The sequence below is a fragment of the Tenrec ecaudatus genome, chromosome 5 (genome assembly GCF_050624435.1).
Source record: "Tenrec ecaudatus isolate mTenEca1 chromosome 5, mTenEca1.hap1, whole genome shotgun sequence".
Classification (NCBI taxonomy): domain Eukaryota; kingdom Metazoa; phylum Chordata; class Mammalia; order Afrosoricida; family Tenrecidae; genus Tenrec; species Tenrec ecaudatus.
Window position 1 is genome coordinate 9,873,317 of NC_134534.1, and position 19,563 is coordinate 9,892,879.

The 19,563-nt window shown below is 46.9% G+C and overlaps 1 protein-coding gene across 8 annotated transcripts in view; it reads left to right on the forward strand.

Moving 5' to 3' along the window:
* The window catches only part of ASAP1 (ArfGAP with SH3 domain, ankyrin repeat and PH domain 1), a 289,743-nt gene that overhangs the window by 191,386 nt on the left and 78,794 nt on the right, over window positions 1-19,563 (forward strand). For all 8 annotated transcript variants that reach the window (XM_075549251.1, XM_075549253.1, XM_075549257.1 and 5 more), the window contains exon 5: window positions 2,728-2,873. In XM_075549251.1, the coding sequence (XP_075405366.1) occupies window positions 2,728-2,873 (146 nt within the window). The remainder of the gene's footprint in view (window positions 1-2,727; window positions 2,874-19,563) is intronic.

The following is a 19,563-nucleotide window of genomic DNA, read 5'->3' on the forward strand; positions in this document are numbered from 1 at the left end:
AGATCTGACTTGGCTCTTTCCCTATTCCTTTCTCCCCTTCCATACAATCCTCAGCCTCACTTACGGAGTCCTGGCGGTGCTGGCGGTGAGCATCGGGCCGGAGTGTGGTGCTGTAAGGAAATGTTCTAGGTGTAGTCGTTTATTTCTGAAACCGAGTGTTGGCATTGTTTAGTCTGCAGACTCCCCAAACCCTCCCAGTCACTCCGACTTCGAGCAGCTCTGTCGGGCACAGGGGGACTGTTGCATAAGGTTGCTGCGGCTGTAAACCTTTACAGAATCAGATACCTCATCTTGGACATGGAGGGGCTGGTGGGGTTTGAACCACTGACCTTCCAGTTAACAGGGGAGTACTTCCTTAGCCGCAGCGCCACCCAGGTTCCCTTGTTAATCTATACATCTCAATATATTTCATTTTAAAATATTTTATAACAAAAAACTTTTGCATCTGTCTATTGCTACTGAGATACATTTGCCTTGGAAACAGCTGAAATGAACAAGTACCGACAGTGTTGTACTAACCTCCAAAAACAAGGTGAAGGGGGCCTGCCAGCAGGCCCTGACAGACGCCTCAGCAGCTCCAGCTCTCGGGGAGACCAAGCGTGTCCTCGATGGCCAGCTGACGGACCTGCCTTTTATTTTTTTGAACCCCTTCTCTGTGCGCACTTGGGCCTCATTATGTCTTTGTTAATATCTCGACTCAGAATGCCGCACCATGCATCTTCACTGTGGAAATGGGTAGCGGCCTGCCAGGGCCTTGTTCTATTCCACAGAGCACCGTGCTGCTTGGTTCTAATTGTGTGTCAGCTTCCTTCATGGGGCCTTGGTCCTCTGTTCCCTCGTGTGCCCGTTGTGCCCGGGCAGTTACTGGGTATGTGTTTGAGAGAGAAGCGTTTCAGAATCCCTGGGAGAGCTAAGAAGAGGGTGCAACTCAAGTTCCTGAAACGACTTTTGGTGAATCCAGTTCAGCCAGCGTCTCCTGAGCCCTGTTTTGAGAGCCTAGCTCCCACAGGGGGGCCCTAGGAGCTGTCCTTTGGTTGTGATTGAAAATACTGCAGCAGAGATCCAGGGAACTGTGAGTCAGGGGAGAGGCTCATCCACAAGGGGAAGCCACGCAAAGAAAAGAGGTGTTGTTTGAAGTCTTTGGAGAGAGGATTTTGATAGAGACCTCATTGTTTATTCAGTAATGTGCGCCTCAGTGGGCTCTCTTGCAAATGCCTGCGCCTCTACCCCAGTAGAGGAAGAGGGCCAACCACAGGCCGGTGAACTGCTTCTGTGTGGGAGCAATAGCACATAACGTAGTCAGTGGGGGAAACACAGTCCGTCCTTCCATAAGCCTGCAAGGGTCAGGGACCTGGCTTTCAGTGTGGCTGGTCATGTGTGTCACAGGGGCCCCGGGCCTGGGAGACAGTTTAAGAGCCCCAAGCTGAGTGTGTGCTGACCATAGGCTTGCAGGACAGTAACAGCTGCAGCAAAGACCCACAGACTTGAAATGAGTGATGCTGTCAGGTGAGAGCGATCGCTAAGGAGCTGGTGCGACGTGGTCAGGTGAGGGTGTGTTTTTAAAGGTTGGCACAGCATCCGGGGTGCCAGAGAGAGAACTAGTGTGAACTTGATGTGTTTTGCCTTGTACAGCTGAAAGCATGTATTTGCCATGAACTGAAATAGAGGACGGAGAAGAACAGGGTTGGGCAGAGCATCAAGGCTTGATTGTGAGACGTGTTGATACGGAACACTGAACGTCCTTACTAGATATCCAGGTGGAGAGCTACATCGGCAGATTGACACGCCTCTATTTCAGGGGTGGCATCTGAGCTGAAGGTATCAGTTTTGGAGTTGACCAAGCTGTACAGAAAGGTAAGCGTAGAGGAGATTTCACAGGATGGAGGGTGGAGAAGAATACAGGCCCAAGACTGAGGCCTGGAGTGCTGGTAAGGGCAGGGAAATGAAGAACCAGCAAAGACCACTAAAGGAAGCAGCCGTGAGGCAGGAGGAGAAGACACTGTGATGCCCTGGAAGCCGAGGAGAGAGGTGCTTCAAGGAAGTGTGGGATTGTTATTTATGGAGTATTCACTCCGTCAAGGAGCTTTGTCTATTTTGTGTCCCCTCATCGGCACCACAGACCTGTAAGGTGTCGATGTTAGTATCATTTTATATAACCAGAGCTCAGCGGGGTGCGATTTCCACACAGATCTTTGACTCATCTCTCTCGTGTGCCAGCTAGGGTGCTAGCCATGGAACCCTAAAACCAGGAGGTAGCAATCTCATAGGTGCAGAAACCAAAGTCTGCACAGTTTCCGACAAGAGATGGTGGTAGAAAGACTTCTTACAAATGCTGTGCCTGGTGTTTAGACAAAATGATAGAACATGAAGGTGAGCTAGATGAAACATGGATTTTCCTTTGGCATCCCACAAATTATTTTCTGAGAAGTTTCCTGTTCTGATTGCTTTTTAGTTGCTTAAGAATGTGATGATAAGTGGACCCCTTAAGTTGTGAGGATTAACTGAACTCTAAGTCAATTAGATGCTTGCAAATTGTAAGGGAAGGCCTCTTTCCATTGAGTGAATTCGAGCGTCCAGTGCACTGCCAACTGCCTCGTAGGCATGGCGTGTTCAACAGCGAACTGTTGCAGCTCCTCTCTCTGCTTTCCTTCTGAGTTCCTGGTGATCGTTGATCCAGCGAACCTCCATTGTGGCAAATAATAGCTCAGACTCTCCTTTCTTCCATAGATCATGTACAAAATGAAGAAAACTATGCACAAGTCCTCGATAAGTTTGGGAGTAATTTTTTAAGTCGGGACAACCCAGACCTCGGGACTGCTTTTGTCAAGTTCTCCACGCTTACGAAGGAACTGTCCACGCTGCTGAAAAATCTGGTAAGCTTGTTCTTTAAAACAATAAAATAAAATAACCTGTCAAAGACATGATGAAATCGTGGAATGAAAACTCCTTCATAATCTCTCCCAGACCGTCTCTCCTTTACGGGGATGATTGTAAAAGACAGCACCTTTCAGTCTTAGACCTAAGTACGGAGTCTCTGTGGCCTTAAGGTAGGAAGCTGGCCATTAATTTGTGTTACAAACAGCTAGTTTACAAATGAAATATGACCTGTTTGAAAAATTTAAACTAGCTTTCTCCAGCCCTGCTGCTGTTAGATGGTTATCTAGCAAACAGCAAACCCTGCCCAGTCCTGCCCCAGCCTCACTATAGTCACATGAAGAAGTGATCCTGTAGAATAGTACTTGTTTTTACCTACCACACTAGATAAATGTATGTACATGTTGATTTCCTGGAAACCTTATTCTAATTGGTCGTAAGAATTAGATTTATACAGTTAATCCAGCTCACCTTAAAGAAAAGATATGTTGGAAGTAGCTTCATTTTTCCTCCCCAAATATGGGAAAAGACTATTTTCAATGTGGCCCACCTATTCCTTAACGTTTTGTTTTGTGTTTGACAAAGCCGTGATATTTCTGTAAATCGTAAGATTATTCTGAGCCCTTTCCCTCTGAAGAGCTCATTCTGCCCACCTTCCTCAGGGGGTTGCCTGTTCCTGGTGGCTGTGCACCCACAGTGTGGTGGGAGGAGAGCAAGTGACTCAGGACTGACATTCACTCACTTTGGTGCTTGCTGGGAAAGGGGCGGGGAATGGGGGGAGGGGCTTCTCTTTGCTCTGGGTAGCTGAGTCCACGTGGTTCTCTTGCTGACTTGGTTTCCAGGAGACCAAATGCATTTGGGTTCAATCAAGAGTCAACCCCAGCAAGCTTCCTAGCCCAGTCCACGTCTGCCTCGTTGCAGGATGGTGCGGTGTGTGTGTGTACATGCATGCATACATTCATATAGGAGAGCACCCGCCAGTCCACATGAGTCAGGCCACTTCGCAAACATTCACTTTCAGCTTATCTCAAAACAGGGAAAGCAGTTATTTACCGACCCCTCTGATGTCCTCAGCAATGTGGTGGTTTGTGTAGGTCATCTCATTTAATACCTGACTCATGATACTTAAGGGGCAGGTGAGAGAACCAAAATAGCTGAAGAATTCGTAACTTGTCCAGTCACACTGCTGGTACGTGGGCTCGGACCCCAGCCTTCTGGCCCTGTGTTCATTGTCCTTGGTATCCTCTACCCTCCCTGCACCTTACATCTGGTGGTGGCTTCCCTGATGCGAGCTCATGTGAAGCTTCAAGCCTGTGTGCCACCTTCCCACTAAGGAACAGACATCTGAGGAAGCTGGAAGCTGAACGGCTGGAAGACCTCATTCCTTAAACAAAACAAAATAAAAGCAAACTGTCCCCTCTGAAGGCGGTGCCACCACATTCCTAAGGAAGAGAGGGCAGAGGATTCTGTTCTGTCTCCTGCTTCCTTGGGGAAAGCTCTGCCAGGGCTGAGAATCACAGGTCACCTACTGGCCTCCTTCCCTGTTCACCAGAAAAGGGATGATGAGCCAAGCAGGTGGGAACAGGCAGCAGGGTGTGGAGCAGACCCCCATGTGGCCGGGAGTTTGGGACCCTGCACCCTGACCAAGCTGTGCAGCATCCCTGGGGAGTTCCCAGAAGAGTCCTGATACTTCTCCTAAGCCAGTAAGGCTAGCAGCATGAATCAGTAATTGACACGCTTGGAATTCAGAGAGCAAGGTAAAAGGTACGCTGGAGGATTTTGTTCTTTAAAAAAAAAACCAGAAGGCCCAGCCCCAGCTTACTAACCCCAGGCACGATCACTTGGCTTCTCTCATGCTATTTTTCTTATCTGTACAAAAAAGTAAGAATAGTTTCTATTGGAGTAATTGAGAGGAAACCTGGTGGCGTAGTGGACTGTGAAGTGAACTGAACCATTAGGTCAGTGGTTCTAACTTACCCGGCGCTCCTTGAAAGAACGATGAGTCTTTATAATCCTGTAAAAATTACAGCCTTGGAAACCCAATGGGGCAGTTCTACCCTTGCCTATAGGGAAAGAATCAACTCTATATTGGTGGGTGAATATTGAAATCATAGAAGTCAGTGACTAAGTACAGCACCTGCCACATGGGATTTGCTTAAATACGAGTTTTTGTATTTGTTGCTGATGATTGGATCTTTCTAGTCACTCCTAACATCAAGTGCTACTCTCATGTTGTCTCCCATTTTACTGACTAGATCTCAAAAATAATTGGTAAGTGACCTCAAGCCCTCTGGCAACAAGCCACACACTATTCGATTTGTGTGATCACCCCAGGGTCACAGCTCTGAAGGCGTAGGTGATTGATCCTTGAGCTGATTCCTTCTGGACAGCTGTCCTGTTTGAAAATGTGTAGGGAATGCTGACGCCTAGTGGCGAGAAGCCGGAGAAACGACATGATCTACGTGTATTTTGCTGTGTGGAACAGACTTGTGATGGTCATGGACTTTGAACTTAAGGACACCTGGGTACAAAGAATTCTTCAATGACTTCTGATCTGTGTGGCTTTGGTTTCTTCTGTTTTATAAGAGGGAATTATATGCCTCCTGGCATGTTCATTCCTGACTCATTCAAATGCTTGCTGCTTTTTCCTGAGCTCTGTGGTTCTTAAACAGTAAGAGTACAACAGTGAAGGACAGGTCAAGGACCCTTTCCTGTGGAGCTTACATTCTAGAGGCCTTTTTCAATGAGGGCTAGCAATAATTTACATGACATTCTCGGCCAATAGGCAACATCATGATAAGGAGAGAAATGATTGAAGGTAAGGGTTTCCGTTTACTTGGCTCCACAATTAATGCGCATGGAAGGAGTAGTCGAGAAATCAAAAGATGCATTGCATTGGGCAGATGTGTTGTTAAAGAGCAAATGACACTTTGAGGACTAAGATGCACCTAACCCAAACCGTCGTCTTTTCAGTCACCTGTGCGCGTGAGAGCAGGATGATGAATGGAGACAACTGTAGAAAAGTCAGTGCACTTGACTGGTGTTGGCTAAGCACATTGATGGCACCATGGGCTACCAGAAGAGCAAACATTTAACTTGGAAGAACAGCGAGGTGCTCTTTAGAACTGAGAATGGCAAAGACCTCATCGCATGTCCTTTGGACATGTTGTCAGGCGAGACCAGTCCTTGGGAAAGGACACCATGGTTGGTGACGTCCAAGGATCAGTGGAAAAAGCGGAAGACATTCAGGGAGGTGTGGATTGGCATATTGGTTGCAGCAAGGAGCTCAGAAATAGCAATTGTAGGCCGATGCAGGCTGGGCAGTGTTGTGTTGTGCGGTACATAGATTGTTATGAGTCAGGATCAACTGGAGTACACTTAGCACCTCCACCACATACTCTACCATCTAGCTCAACTTATGTGCTTAACAGAGTCCAGGTTTTTTTGTTTGGTTTGCAGGGGGGGGGTATTCTTTTTAAAAAAATCATTTTTTGGGGGGCTCATACAACTCTTACCACAATCCATACATACATCCATTGTGTCAAGCACATTTGTATATTTGTTGCCATCATCATCCTACTTGAGCCCTTGGTATCAGCTCCTCATTTTCCCCTCCCCATGAACCCTTAATAATTTATAAATTATTACTATTTTGTCATGCCTTACACTTTCCAAAGTCTCCCATCATCTACATATAACCTCCCTCCCTGCTCCCCCCTCCCTGGATGAACCCTTGATAAATAATTTATCGTGAACCCTTGATAAATTCTTATTTCGTCATATCTTGCCCTGTCCGACGTCTCCCTTCACCCACTTTTCTGTTGTCCATCCCCCAGGGAGGAGGTTATATGTAGACCCCTGTAATCGGCTCCCCCTCTCTACCCTTCCCTTCCTCTACCCTTCCAGTATTGCCACTCTCACCACTGGTCCTGAAGGGATCATCCGTCCTGGATTCCATGTTTCCAGTTCCTATCTGTACCAGTGTACATCCTCTGGTCTAGCCGGATTTGTAAAGTAGAATTGGTATCATGATAGTGGGAGGGGAGGAAACATTTAAGAACTAGAGGAAAGTTGTATGTTTCATTGGTGCTACACTGCACCTTGACCATAGAGTAGTTTTAAATTTTTTTAAATTATGAAATATAATTTTGTGGGTTTTTTACCAGTCTCAGAACATCCTTCAGTGAAAGATGCCTTGTGAACCAGAGCCGGCTCCAGGCATAAGCAGCAGTTTATTGTCCTGGAACATATGCTATTTCATACCTCCATGCCTGTACATATTCCCTTCCTTCTGTGGGTGCCCTTTAGCAGTTAATGTACTGCGGATAGAGACTTTCTTTACAATGCAACTTGGTTGTTTTTTGTTTCATGAAAAAGGCAGGACACTCATGAATCCCTGCTTTTTCTAAGTGTTTGTTGTTTCTTTGATTCGCTTACCCAGCACCAAAATCATGTTTGCCTTTCATTTGTAACCATTGCAAGCAAAGTAGTGAAATCATTGTTTGCTGAGATCCTGGCCAAGAAGTTGCATCTCAACAGAGATTGCTATCCATTTAATTCCTTGGCCACAAAACGAGAGCAGGAAAAGAGTAACCCCTGGCTTCTAATTAGAGGGGAACTATTTAAATGCCCTGATCCTGCAAGAGCACCAGTGGAGCAGCGGGTTTAGAAAATAATACGTTAGGCCTTTTACAAAATAATAGGAGGTGCCCAGTTAGGGCTTCTCACACATCCGGTTCCTGCCCCTTGCCTCGTCGCTGTCTTCAAGCTTGCATAAGAGCTCTGTCTCATTGAACAGTTGGAGGGCGGTTATTGCTTCAGAGCTGTTGAAGCAAGGATTTCTCCAGCAGCCTGGCATTTCCTGTTTGCAGCCTCCAACTGCAGGGTACCCTGGGTTGGGTAGCAGCACAAGTATGTAACATCTCAAAACCCACTGCCAAAAATAACCAAAAACCCACTGCCATCCAGTCGATTGCACTCACAGCGACCCTGCGGACAGAGTAGAGCCGCCATTGTAACTCCTTATGGCAGTACACAGCCTCAGCTGGCGGCTTCCAGCTGCCGACCTTATGGTTAGCAGCCCAGGTGCAGCGACTGCAGGGGTACTGAAAGTGAGACAGCAGCACAGCTATGGAAAAGTGCCCAGCAACTCATTTTCCATTGCTCAGTGACCTCTCTGAGCTGGCTGTGGAGACAGCCATGGCCAGCAGAAGCTCCTTGCCCCAAGCCCTCTTCCAGAAGCCATACCTGGTGCGCAGAGCTGCTGCCGCCTCACAGTGGCCCTGTGCACTACAGCTCTGTGGGGCTTTCTTGGCTGAAATCCTTTTGGAAGCAGATCGATCGCCATACCTTTCTTTTGCAGCACCATAGGGTGGATTCAAACCAGTTACACCACCACGTGAAATGATTTCCCCATGACTCTCACTGATTTAAAAGGACTTTTTAAAGAAAAACTGTAACCAGTAGTTCCTCAGCAGTGGGAAAGAGGAGAGGAGCAGAAGGGAGGGGGAGAGAGAGAGTTGGGTTAGCCCTGCGAGTTGCTCCTGGGTGTCGGGGTGAAATCCTGGCAGGTTACTGTGGAGGCTCCAACAAGGAACTAATGTCATTTCTTTCCAAGTGTGAGGCCTTAGCAGTAGGCTGTCTTAAAAGGCATATGAACTTGACACAACCACAGGGGAAGAGTTTTATGAGGACGCTTCAAAAGGTTTGGGAAAACGGAATTAAAAGTACAATGTTCTTGACACAATGGATGGATGGATGGATTGTGATAAGAATTGTACGAGCCCCCAATAAAATTATTTTTTAAAATAATAGTGCAATTTTTCACAAACTCTTTCCTAGTTTTTGTTTTTTGCGGTTTTCTAATTAAGCAGAGGTCTCAGGTTGGTGGCTGCAGTGAGAGCAGTGTGGGTGAGCGCAGGCTCTGCTCTGCCCTGCCGCAGTAGCAGATTGACCCCCAGTTCTCAAGGGCCTCATGTTGATAAAGGCTTACCTCTTCTTCCTCCAGATGCCTGCCTGCTGAGGAAGGGAGCTCCACAGAGTAGCTCAGGGACATGGGCAGCAGGAGCTTCCACCATCTCAACAGAGTCTACTTAGGGTGTGGGCGGCGGGGGGGTGGGGGGGGTTGGGGGTGTAGAGGGCAGAAACTGGAGAATCCTATGACGACTTTTCACAGTGCTTGGACACTAGGGGGCCAGGGAAACATGCGGGAGCAAATGGACGTGTGGCCAGCGCCGCTGTCTCTGCCCCACACAGCTAAAGAGCAGTTCTCCAATCAGTGGACCTGGCTCCTTGGACACAAGGCTAGCGAAACGACTGCTCCTATACGCTGAGCGTGTTCTCAGGGGAGATCAGTCCTTGGAGAAGGGCATCATGCTTGGAAAGTCAAGCTCAACAGAAAAGGAGGTCCTGGGGGAGCTGGGTTAACACAGCCATGGATCACCAACCCGACAGCAGTCGTGAGGAGGACTCCAGAGCTGGTAGGGCTTCATTCCCTTGTGCAGAGGGTAGCTGTTGTCTCAGCGCCAACGCTGCAGCAGAGAACATAGTAATGACAAAGAAGCTGCTCAGTGGCTCCCCGCTTCCTGCCTCAAGTGATGCCTACGGCACCTTCAACATGCCTCTGGGTTTGGCTAAAGGAGTTTTTTCTCCCCTATGCCCTGCTTTTTTTCTGTTTCTCTCACAGACCTACCAGCTTGATAACTATGAGTGTCCTCATTTATGACTGCCAAGAAAGCCGAGCTGCCTCGCTTATACAGATTAAGTAGATTACAAAGCCCAGATCCAAGCTGCCCGTCTGCCCAAGGTTTTGTATCCCACACCTCTCCAATGGTATGGGCACACAACAGGAGCTGTAGAAAGCCTCCTTTTAAATGGCTTGGTTTACATTGGAAAAGTGGATTTCTTTCAGAAGCAAGGGAATCAGTAACAGGTCACAGCAGACATCGATTTGAAATAATGCCCGACTATGTCTGTCTGGTCTTGTCCCAGACCCTCCAGGACACCACCTCTGTCTGGGTGCCCTGGGAAAAGCGAATGCAGGTATTTCCTTTACTCAGAAGATTCAACCAAGCGCTGCCTCAGCCTCATTACAGGCAGTCCCCAGGTAATGCACATCCACCTTTGAGACAGCTCAGACTTGCCCTTGTTAATATCCTGAAATGGATGAACCAGTGCCTCTTTGTAATCAATCCTGTATCATGAACACCTTCACTTAGCGTCCATGCAGCTCGAATATTGATGGAAAGGCTTTGAGCCTCTGCACGTGCTAAATGAGGTCTAAATACTGCCTAAATGAGTTCTGACTGACGTCCAATTCTGATGGAAGAAGCACCTGGGAGTAGAGGGGACTGGGCCTTGACCCTTGCCCTGCCTTGACCCCCCATTTCCTGTCTCATGCATGGCCTCTTTTCTGGAGTTCCCTTCCGCCTAGCTGCAGCAGCAGATGAAACGTCCTCCTGAGGGGAAGAGGGGGTGTTTGGTTCCCAAGCAGAACCCAGCCTTGCATCTCTTTATGCGGCAGCCGCAGACAAGGGCCGCACTCCAGACCCAGGCACGGCAGCCCAGCAAAGGGCCCCTGCTCCTAGTGGATCCTTTCATAAAGGGGGGGCCTTCTTTTGGACTGTCTACCAGCACCAGGACACATGGACTGGTGAGCAGAGGAGGGCTGGGCTTCAGGCTCCACTTGTCCAAGGTCAGGTGGGTTGGTGCCTTTGTGCAGTGCACAGGCTGCCCAACCACACACACACAGTTGCCGTGATGGACCCCATGGAAACAGGCTCCCTCGGACCTGGCACTGGCACCGTCAGAAAAGTGTGCGGTACTTTTCCCTAAGGGTTTCTTGGAAATACCAATCCTTTGTCTTGTTTTTTGAGAAAAGAATTGTGCGTTCAGAATGGATTGACAAATACTGCATGATCTATCCTCCCCACCATGCCACCGTCACACTTAACAGAATACATTACACATTCACACAGTAAAGGTCTTGAGGCACACTGCAGTAAAGAAACCTGTTGAGTCAGTGTTGACCCAACCTAGGAGACACATGTTTGTATAAAACATTAAAATCCATGGAAGCACTTGGAGAAATGCTGAGTCGGCTGTTCTGTGTATGAAGGGTGAGCACTGGTGATGGAGTGGTTCCCCAGGCAGCTCTAACCAGAGGTCTGTGGCTCAGATCCACCGTCTGCTCCGTGGGACAAAGGTGTGGCCCATAAAGATTCCTACGACTGGAGACCTTGCAGGGCAATTCTGCTCTGTCCTGTCCGGGTGTCTGGTCTGAATTGACACAACAGCAGTGAGTTTACTTTGGTGTTTGGCTTGTGGAGAGAGGTTGGATTGGGCGAACACTCTTTTTGTTTGGTTCTTTTCATTTTGTTTTTGCTCTTCAGAATTTTATTTCACTGTATTTTAATGTGTAGATTGTGGCGGTTAAGCTGGCTGTTCCTGGGACTTTGGCGTTGCTTTTTATTTCAGATGCACCATTTTTAAAAGTATCTTCTGTTCTGTTAGATTTAACCCTGGGTAACTAGCCTACTGATTGCTTCTTGAACTCATGGTATCCTAATACATCTTCCACTGAAAGTCCAGCAGAAGGAAAAGGGTCCCGATGGATGAAACGGAACAGCATCCAAGGGCATTTCCAAGTCTCGGACAAATATCCTATCTCCGACCTTCCCTGGTCATCAGACAAGTCCTGGCGGCTATTGAGAGGAGGCTAGCCTGGGAGGCTAGCCTCACGCCATACCCGTCCTGTTCTGGTGGTAAGCACTGCAAGACCAGAACTGGGTCGAGATCCTCTTCAACATATTGGGTTTCAGCTCTCCTGGTTTAGGCTTGGCATTTGATTATACGATTATACCTATTCAATAAGCAGACATTTTGGCTAGTATCATTAGCATGGCAGCACTGCTGTGGGCTTGTGGCACAGCAGCGGGCAAAATAGTCATTGCCCTACCTTCAAGAAGCTGGCATGATCTGAAATACAATGGAATGGAGACAGGGGCCCTTGAGGCAGATTGACAGGGCTGGGGCTAAACTGGAAGTTTGGATTAGAATCCAGTTTTATGGAAAGCTGTTGGTAGGTTTTGAGCAACAGAGTGATTTTATCTGAGAATTACTTTAAAAGATCTCTGTAACCACCACTCAGCTTCCAGACCAGGGCCACAATGGCTGGATTCTGCTAGAAAGGAAGGTGTGAACTAGAACTTGACATCCTTAACATGCCCAGACTTAGTGGACCCTGAGATACTCTTGTTAACCTGCCATTGAAACTTCCTGAATTGACTTGTTTAGCTAAATAGCTGGTCGACTTATAGAGATTATCTGGAGTGCTGTGTTCTTTGCTTGTTAAAAAAATTCGTCGATATGACCAAATGACCTAGAGTTAGTTTGAAGCATAGATTACAAAGGTCATTGTTTGATTTTTGAGCCCCAAAAATGTGTCAATATACTTAAGCATGAATCTAGCTGAGAGGAATTACTAAGAAGCAGAAGAAGAGCAGCGAGTGTGATGGTGGGGCAGGAGGAAGGTAAAGGGAAAACAGGAAAGATTTAGGAATCAAAGCTATGGATAGAGGTATAAACGTGTGTACACTTACGTAAACAGATTCATAAAAATAGAGGTATTCGCCTATGTACATATGTTTATATGGCAGTACATTGAGGAAGTGGATGTACTTTGCTCAAGCCATCCCTCAACTCAAGAACAGTTTGTTCTGACAACTAGGCATTCTGTGATGCTCACCTTTCCGACATGATTGCTGAAGACAAAATGGGTGCATAAGCAAATGTGAAGAAAGCTGATGGTGCTTGGCTATCAAAAGATAATAGCATCAGAGGTCTTAAAGGCTTTTGAAGTTAAATAAGCAGCCATCTAGCAGAGATTCAACAACCCCTAGTGGAAGAAGCACACCAGCCTGTGTGATCATGAGGTATCAAAGGGATCAGGTAACAGGCATCAGAAGACCCAACAAACCAAAAAAATCATTTAAAAAAACATGTCATTGAGAATGAGAGGGTTCAGAGCAGAGACCCAAAATCCATCTGTAGACAATAGGACATCCCCTCACAGAAGGGTCACAAGGAAGGGATGAGCCAACCATGGTGCAGTATAACATCTCTGAAACACACAATCTTCCTCTGGTTCTTTGAAGCTTCTTCACATACCACCACCCCTCCTACTGTCATGACCCCAGTCCTGCCTTTCAGTTCTGGCCAGATGGAAGCATGTGCAGTGGTACAAATAAGAGCTCAGGACACACAGAATCCAGGTCAGATAAACCCCTCAGGAACAGAAATGGGAGTAGTGATACCAGGAGGGTAGGTGGAAGGGGAGGGAGGAGTGGAGGAAGGGCAACTGATCTCAATGATCAACACACACACCCCCCCCAGAGGGGGACGAGTAGCAGAAACATGGGTGAAGAGATATAGCGGGTTGGTATAAGATAAGAAAATAATTTATCAAGGGGTCATGAGGGTTGAGGGGGAAAGGAGCTGATACAAAGGGCTCAAATAGAAAGTAAATGTTTAGAAAATGATGATGGCAAAACATGTATAAATATGCTTGATACAATTGATGTATGGAATGTTATAAGAGCTGTAAGAGCCCCCCGGTAAAATGATTTAAAAATACAGACGCACACCCACTTAAGCATGATTCTTAGTGGCTTGGTAGTGATGTAGTGATGAAGTTTGTCATTTTTTCATACTGTGGTTTGGCTGCCATCACTCCCATGATGTGATGTGGTGTAACTGATCCTCCATTTATGTTGTGCTGTCAAGCCTGATCTCTGTATTGATGAGCAGACTGAGGGTGAGATGCTCCACCCTCACTTACATTGTAGCCAGTAGAGTTTCCTCTTTGGGTGGCCTGCATCTCCTTTTATCTTCTTACAAAAGATAGAGGAGAGATGTGAGGACAGAAAGAGGGGCTTCTCAATATCACAAAAAAAGCAGAGAGCCAGGAGTGAAGTGTGTTTTGGGAGTCACGGTCCCTTTGTTGAGAGCCTCCTAGACCCAGGAGCAGATTTGTGTCAAAGCCGATGGAGAGCTCCAAAGAAGCCTCTCCTCAAATGCTGAAATGACAGAGAGACGTAGTCCCCTAAAACTGACCCCTGAATTTGGGCCCCTAGCCTCAGGTAAAAAGAATAAATCCCTGCCTTTCAGAGTTGCCGTGTAAGGGTTGAGTATATGCACAGCTGTAAGGGGAAAGTCTTTCACATCCCTGGGTAGTGGGGGAGTTAGGAACATTGAATGAACACCCAGCTGTCTTGAATTTGTAAGAGCCTTCAACCAATGAGCAAATTTTGCTTTCCTTAATAATCAACTAAAGAAGACAAAGCATAGATTGATTGGTCAGTATTGGCTAGTATAATTGTCCATGGTATGCATAAAATGTATTCGTTTTCAGAGCAACCTGATTTCTGTGGATCAGTGGTTCTCAACCTTCCTAATGCTGTGGCCCTTTAAGACAGTTCCTCATGTTCCCCTCTTGGTCCACTCACAGCAAGGTGGTCAGAGTTGAGAAGGTGCTGATCCATCATTTTCAAGTAACGCTGAGTCAGCAAGATGAAAGCACTGGGCCAACATCACCCGGACGGACGGTAGTGATGAGTGGCCACATGCCTCCTTTGTGTCTAACCGCCTGAAGAATGGCATAATGACAGGGCGCCTCATTTAAATAGTCTTTTCAAGGCAGTAAGTAGCACTGCAGGCCATGAAGGAGTTAACACATTAGACAGGCTGCCTCATTTCTACCAGGGAATCATCATTGCCTTAACTGCTGGGAGCTGGCTCATTATTTTAATTGGATTTTCCAATGTGTTGAGCAAGTCAGCAGATTTACATTATCCTTAACTTTCAGAGAAGGGGTTTCTGTCTGCCGATGGGGAGCCGGGAGGGAGAGTGCAGTGGGCACTGCAGAGGAGAGTCGGCATTAATGCAAGATGACAATTCAGGCCAGTGATGCCCTGGTGCAGTAGTGCTGCCCGCTTCCCCAAAAATGTACAGCCCCCGAAACCCCAGAGAGAGCCACTGTGAGGCAGAAGTGTCTGGATGGCAGTGGGCTGGATGCTGGTGTTTGGTGCACCCGTAGGTGTCCTGGAGGAGCCATTGGTAGAGCTGGGCTAGTGTCCTTGGAAGAGCAGGCAGGCACTGCAGGCTCACCACCCGTCTACCTCAGCTCCAGCCGAGCTGGTCAGGCATGCAGTCACCCAGGACGCTCACAGCCACCGCGAGCACAGAGCCTGGTTGGGTGTGCCAGCCCTGCTTGACGCTTCTTTTGGGTTCCTCAACTATGTGAGCATGCGAGAATGCGCTTCCCCTTTAAAAGCATGCCTGGTAGGCCTGAGACAGGTAAGCCAGGAAAGAGCATTTCCCTTTGTGGTGAAGTTACAGAGGAGGGGGGTGTGCTTCAGCCCAGCATGGAGAGAGAGAACTGTTCTCAAACTCAACCTCCAGTGGTTGGAATGATGGGACTACTTGCAGAATTTGGGACAGTATCACACAATTGCTATTTTTATCAAGAGGCTATCTTTATCAAAGCCAATCATAATTACATTTTGTTTGTTTAAACAAGTTTGGCCCAGAAAATGGATAAACTTCAAGCCCTATAATTTAGTCCGCACTGCTGGTTGGAATTTCTCTAATGGGAAGACTCCAAATTCATATATATTCTATAGACACCCACCCCTTCATCAAGCCTTAAGACAAACTTAAACCGTTCAAATGAGGCCATAGCCGTGTCTAGCGGGTTCCTGGCATTGTGTGGGAAAATTGTAGATGATCGAAAACAAAGGAAATTAGCACAAAGTCATGATTGGTGGCCAGTCAATGCTTCGCTGCCCTAGAGCTCAGAGGAAGGTCTGTAAGCAGATGTTGTAGATGAGGAAAACTTACAGGATTGGTTCTGGGGCCCTTTGGCCACCTGGCTACTTGATGCTAATGGGCTGAGGGTGGGGTGGGAATTTAATTACCGTATATACTCATGTATAAGCCGAGTTTTTCAGCAAAAACAATGTACTGAAAAACGGGTTGAGCTTATACACAGGTCAGTGGTACCCCAGTGAGATATAACATCTCGCTCCCCCCTCCCGCCCTCACCGAGGTAACGGGAAGAGTGCCCACTATCTCACGGCTGATTGCCGTTTCTCCGCTGTTCATTCAAATCCCCGCTGACACTGAATGTTTGTTTACTCACATCTAACCAATCAGAGCTGTCCTATGACGTATATCTTTGAAAAAGCCTTTTAAAGACCATGTGCGAAGGATGTGGCTTGAATGGATGTCATCTGGTCAAGCCGGACTAACAAAAGGAGGAAAGCTCATGAAGCCTGACGTAGAGTTAATAGCAAAGTAGGTTCCAGATGCAGGGGAAGACACTCCAGAAGACATGGTGCGATGTGCCTTCCAGAAATGTAGTATTAGTAATGCTATGGATGGCAGTGAAGACTGCGCTTTGTATGAAAATGACAGCAGTGATGGTGATGACCTCACACCAGCTGAAGCTCTGCATTGGGATATGGATGATGATGAGGAATCCAGTTTTGAAGGATTTTAACTCTTTACTTTTTAGCTTGGTTGCTGATTGAGCTCAGGCAATAGTACTCTTAAGGTAACAGTGATACCTTATTGTTTTTGTTGAACCTATTTTCCACTTACTGTGCTGGTTGTTTACTCATGTTAAATGACTTGTCCTTTTATTTACATTTTTATTTAAAATAAATATTTAGATACATTATCCCACTGATGTCTCTATTTTTAGTAATTTTATTTTCATTTGTTTTGATGATTGAAACTCACCAATAGCTTCTGCATTTTCCACCCTTGGTTGATACTCGAGTCAATCAGTTTTTCTGGTTTCCCGGGTAATAATTAGGTACCTCGGCTTATACTTGGGTCGGCTTATATTCGAGTATATACGGTAATCTGTTAAGGCAAGACCACCCCTCCTAGGCCTGGCCAAAGACAAAAAAGTAAACTCTGCCAGAGTCCATTCCCACTCCTAATAAGGATATAGGACAGAGTAGAAAGTGGCCTTTCTCCTCCTCAGAGCAGCTGGTGCTTTTGAACTGCTGACCTTGTAGAAACTGCACCCCTAGGGCTCCTTGTAATCCGAACACTGAGTTACTGTTTTTTACTCTGTGCAGTGTTTTTGTTTCTGTAATTAACCTGCTATTTCCTGGAAATTTGGAAAGCATTTCTAAATTAGTCTTCTGTCTCCCCTATCCACCCCCACCACCCCAGGACCTTGTCACTGGAAAGATTTTGAAGGTGTAATATACAGTATTTTGTCCTTTTTGGTTGTGGACAACCACAAAGAAATTTTGAAATCTTGGGGCCTCGTGGTGCGGGTACAGCTCACCCCACCCCGTTCCTGGCCCGAACACTGGTGACATTGAAGGGTTGGTCATGTCGTCAGCACAAGTCTTTTGAGGAACGTGCCCTTCTGAGCAACTCTCTGGTTGGGACTAACGACAGGGTTTCATAGTTCTTCTGTTTTTGTTGTTTTATAATTGAGTCTTAAGGTCAGGGTGGCAATAACACTTTTGGCTTGATAGTTTTCCCCCTCATAAAAGAATTGTGGCATTGACAAAACACACTAATTTTACATTTTTTAAAGGTTCAGAATCAGTCTTTTCCTGTGTTCTAAAACCTTACGTTTTTGAATAAACAGTGAATGACATGTTACAAAAATCTTTAAACTGCCCAAAGGTGCCCAGTCAAGAGTGTCCTCTCACCCTGTGCCCCACACGTGCCCATGCCACTCTCTCACCTCATACCCCTTGGAGGCAACCAGTATCTGCAGCCTGGTCTGTACTGTATTGGAAATAATTTACACATGTTGCTGTTGGCAGTTTCTCTGCCTTGTATTTGCTTCCTGAGAGGACAGAGCACTACTCCACAGGACTCCCCAGCCAGCAATCTACAGTAGCAAATCACCAAGTCTTTCCTCCCACCAAAGAGCTTGGTGGGGTAGTGGTTACATTTTGGCTGAGATCATAAGGTCAGCAGTTCTACACCACTAGCCACTCCAAGTTAGAAAGTAAGGGCTTTTTATTCCCATCCAGGGTTACAGTCTTGTGAAACTCATAGGGCCCATTGGACCCTGTTCTGTGGGGTCACTGTGAGTCGACACCCACTCGATGGCCGGGAGAGTTTCTCCCATTAGGCCACTAGTAGGTTCACCCAGCCAACTTGGCAGTTAGTAGGTGAGCATTTTAATCACAGTGCCACCATGGCACCACAAGCACAGACATGTTTTTCCTCTTCTTTTCATACCAATGCGCACCCACCGTAAGCACTGCTTCACACCTTGCTTTTTTCACAGTAGCCGTCTATCGAGGGGCTAGCGCCGTATTCGGGCACAGAAAGACACTTTTCTTGTTTTTATGGTGTTTTTTTTTTAGAAATGCCATATTTTATTTAACCCTCCCCTGCTGACGGGCACTGAACTTTCTTTCCTTCAGTAAACACATTCTTGGAGGAGAATTCCACGCATGTGAGAGGCGTTCATGGGGGAAAATCAACGGTCTTTTCATTTCCATTGTTTGCAGGAGCTTTTTGAAGCCCCGTGTGTCGTCCATGACTGTTTCTTTCCTTCTGTGGATGTGTAGTTTAGATCTACTCTTAGGCTATGGGGGTGCAGCCTGAGCCTACAGACCCAGCTTCCAGGGAGCCTCCCGTCCCCCAAGGGAGCGCACACTTACAGGAACAGTTTAGGAAAGGGTGGTGATAATGGCACAGCAGTGTCGTCGAGTTGTAAACGTAGATGTGGTCTTTTGAATGTTTTGGCGTGTGTATTTTCACACCGTAGTTAAAGCTTAACACACATGCATTTATGCATACGGGGCACGAAAATAGAATTAAAAGGTCATGACATTTTCCCTCACGCTGTTTTGAAGCCCCCTCTTACAACTGGTTAGGGCTGGTGAAGGATTTACAGGGAAAGGCAGGGGTCACAACTAGTGGCCGTCATGTAGAGCTGCCTCCCCCACCCCACCAGAGTCCACGCAGACGACTGAGACGTCAGAACTCAGGCCTCCTGGAAGATTTGAATCCCAGAGATCAAATTGTTGGGGATTCTAAGCAAAATACTATTCCCGATATTTTTATGGGGTGGGGATGACTCCACGCACACACACCTTACCAGCACCTGTTGCCTTCAAGTCCCTTCCGGTTCCTTACAGCCCCACGTGTCAGAGCAGAGCTGTGCTCCACCGGCATTTCAAGACTGATACTTTCTGGAAGTAGATTGCCAGGCCTTTCTGCTGCAGCCCCTGTGGGTAGCTTTGAACATCCATCCTTTCTAGTTGGGAGATGTGTGTTAACTAACCATGTGTACCGTGCAGGAGTGTTTTGCAGACTTTTCCCGTTACTACTCACTTTTTTCTTCTTGCCCTGTACCTTTTTCCCTGCTAAGTCACCCTTTTTTTTCTTTCCCTGCACCTTCCCACGCTCCGCCCACCCCTACCCCCAAAATCACCCACTCCTAATGAATTTGTAAAACCACCGGTAGAGTGTGTTTTGTTAGGGAGCCGGTGGAGTAGATTGATCATTGGACTGTTAACCAGGAGGTTGGCGTTGGAGAAGGCCCAAGCCGGCGTCTTCTGTAAGACTCAGCCTCGAAAACCCTGTGAAGTAGCTCTGCTGTGCTCAACAGGATCTGTGAGTGAATCAACTCACAGTGGG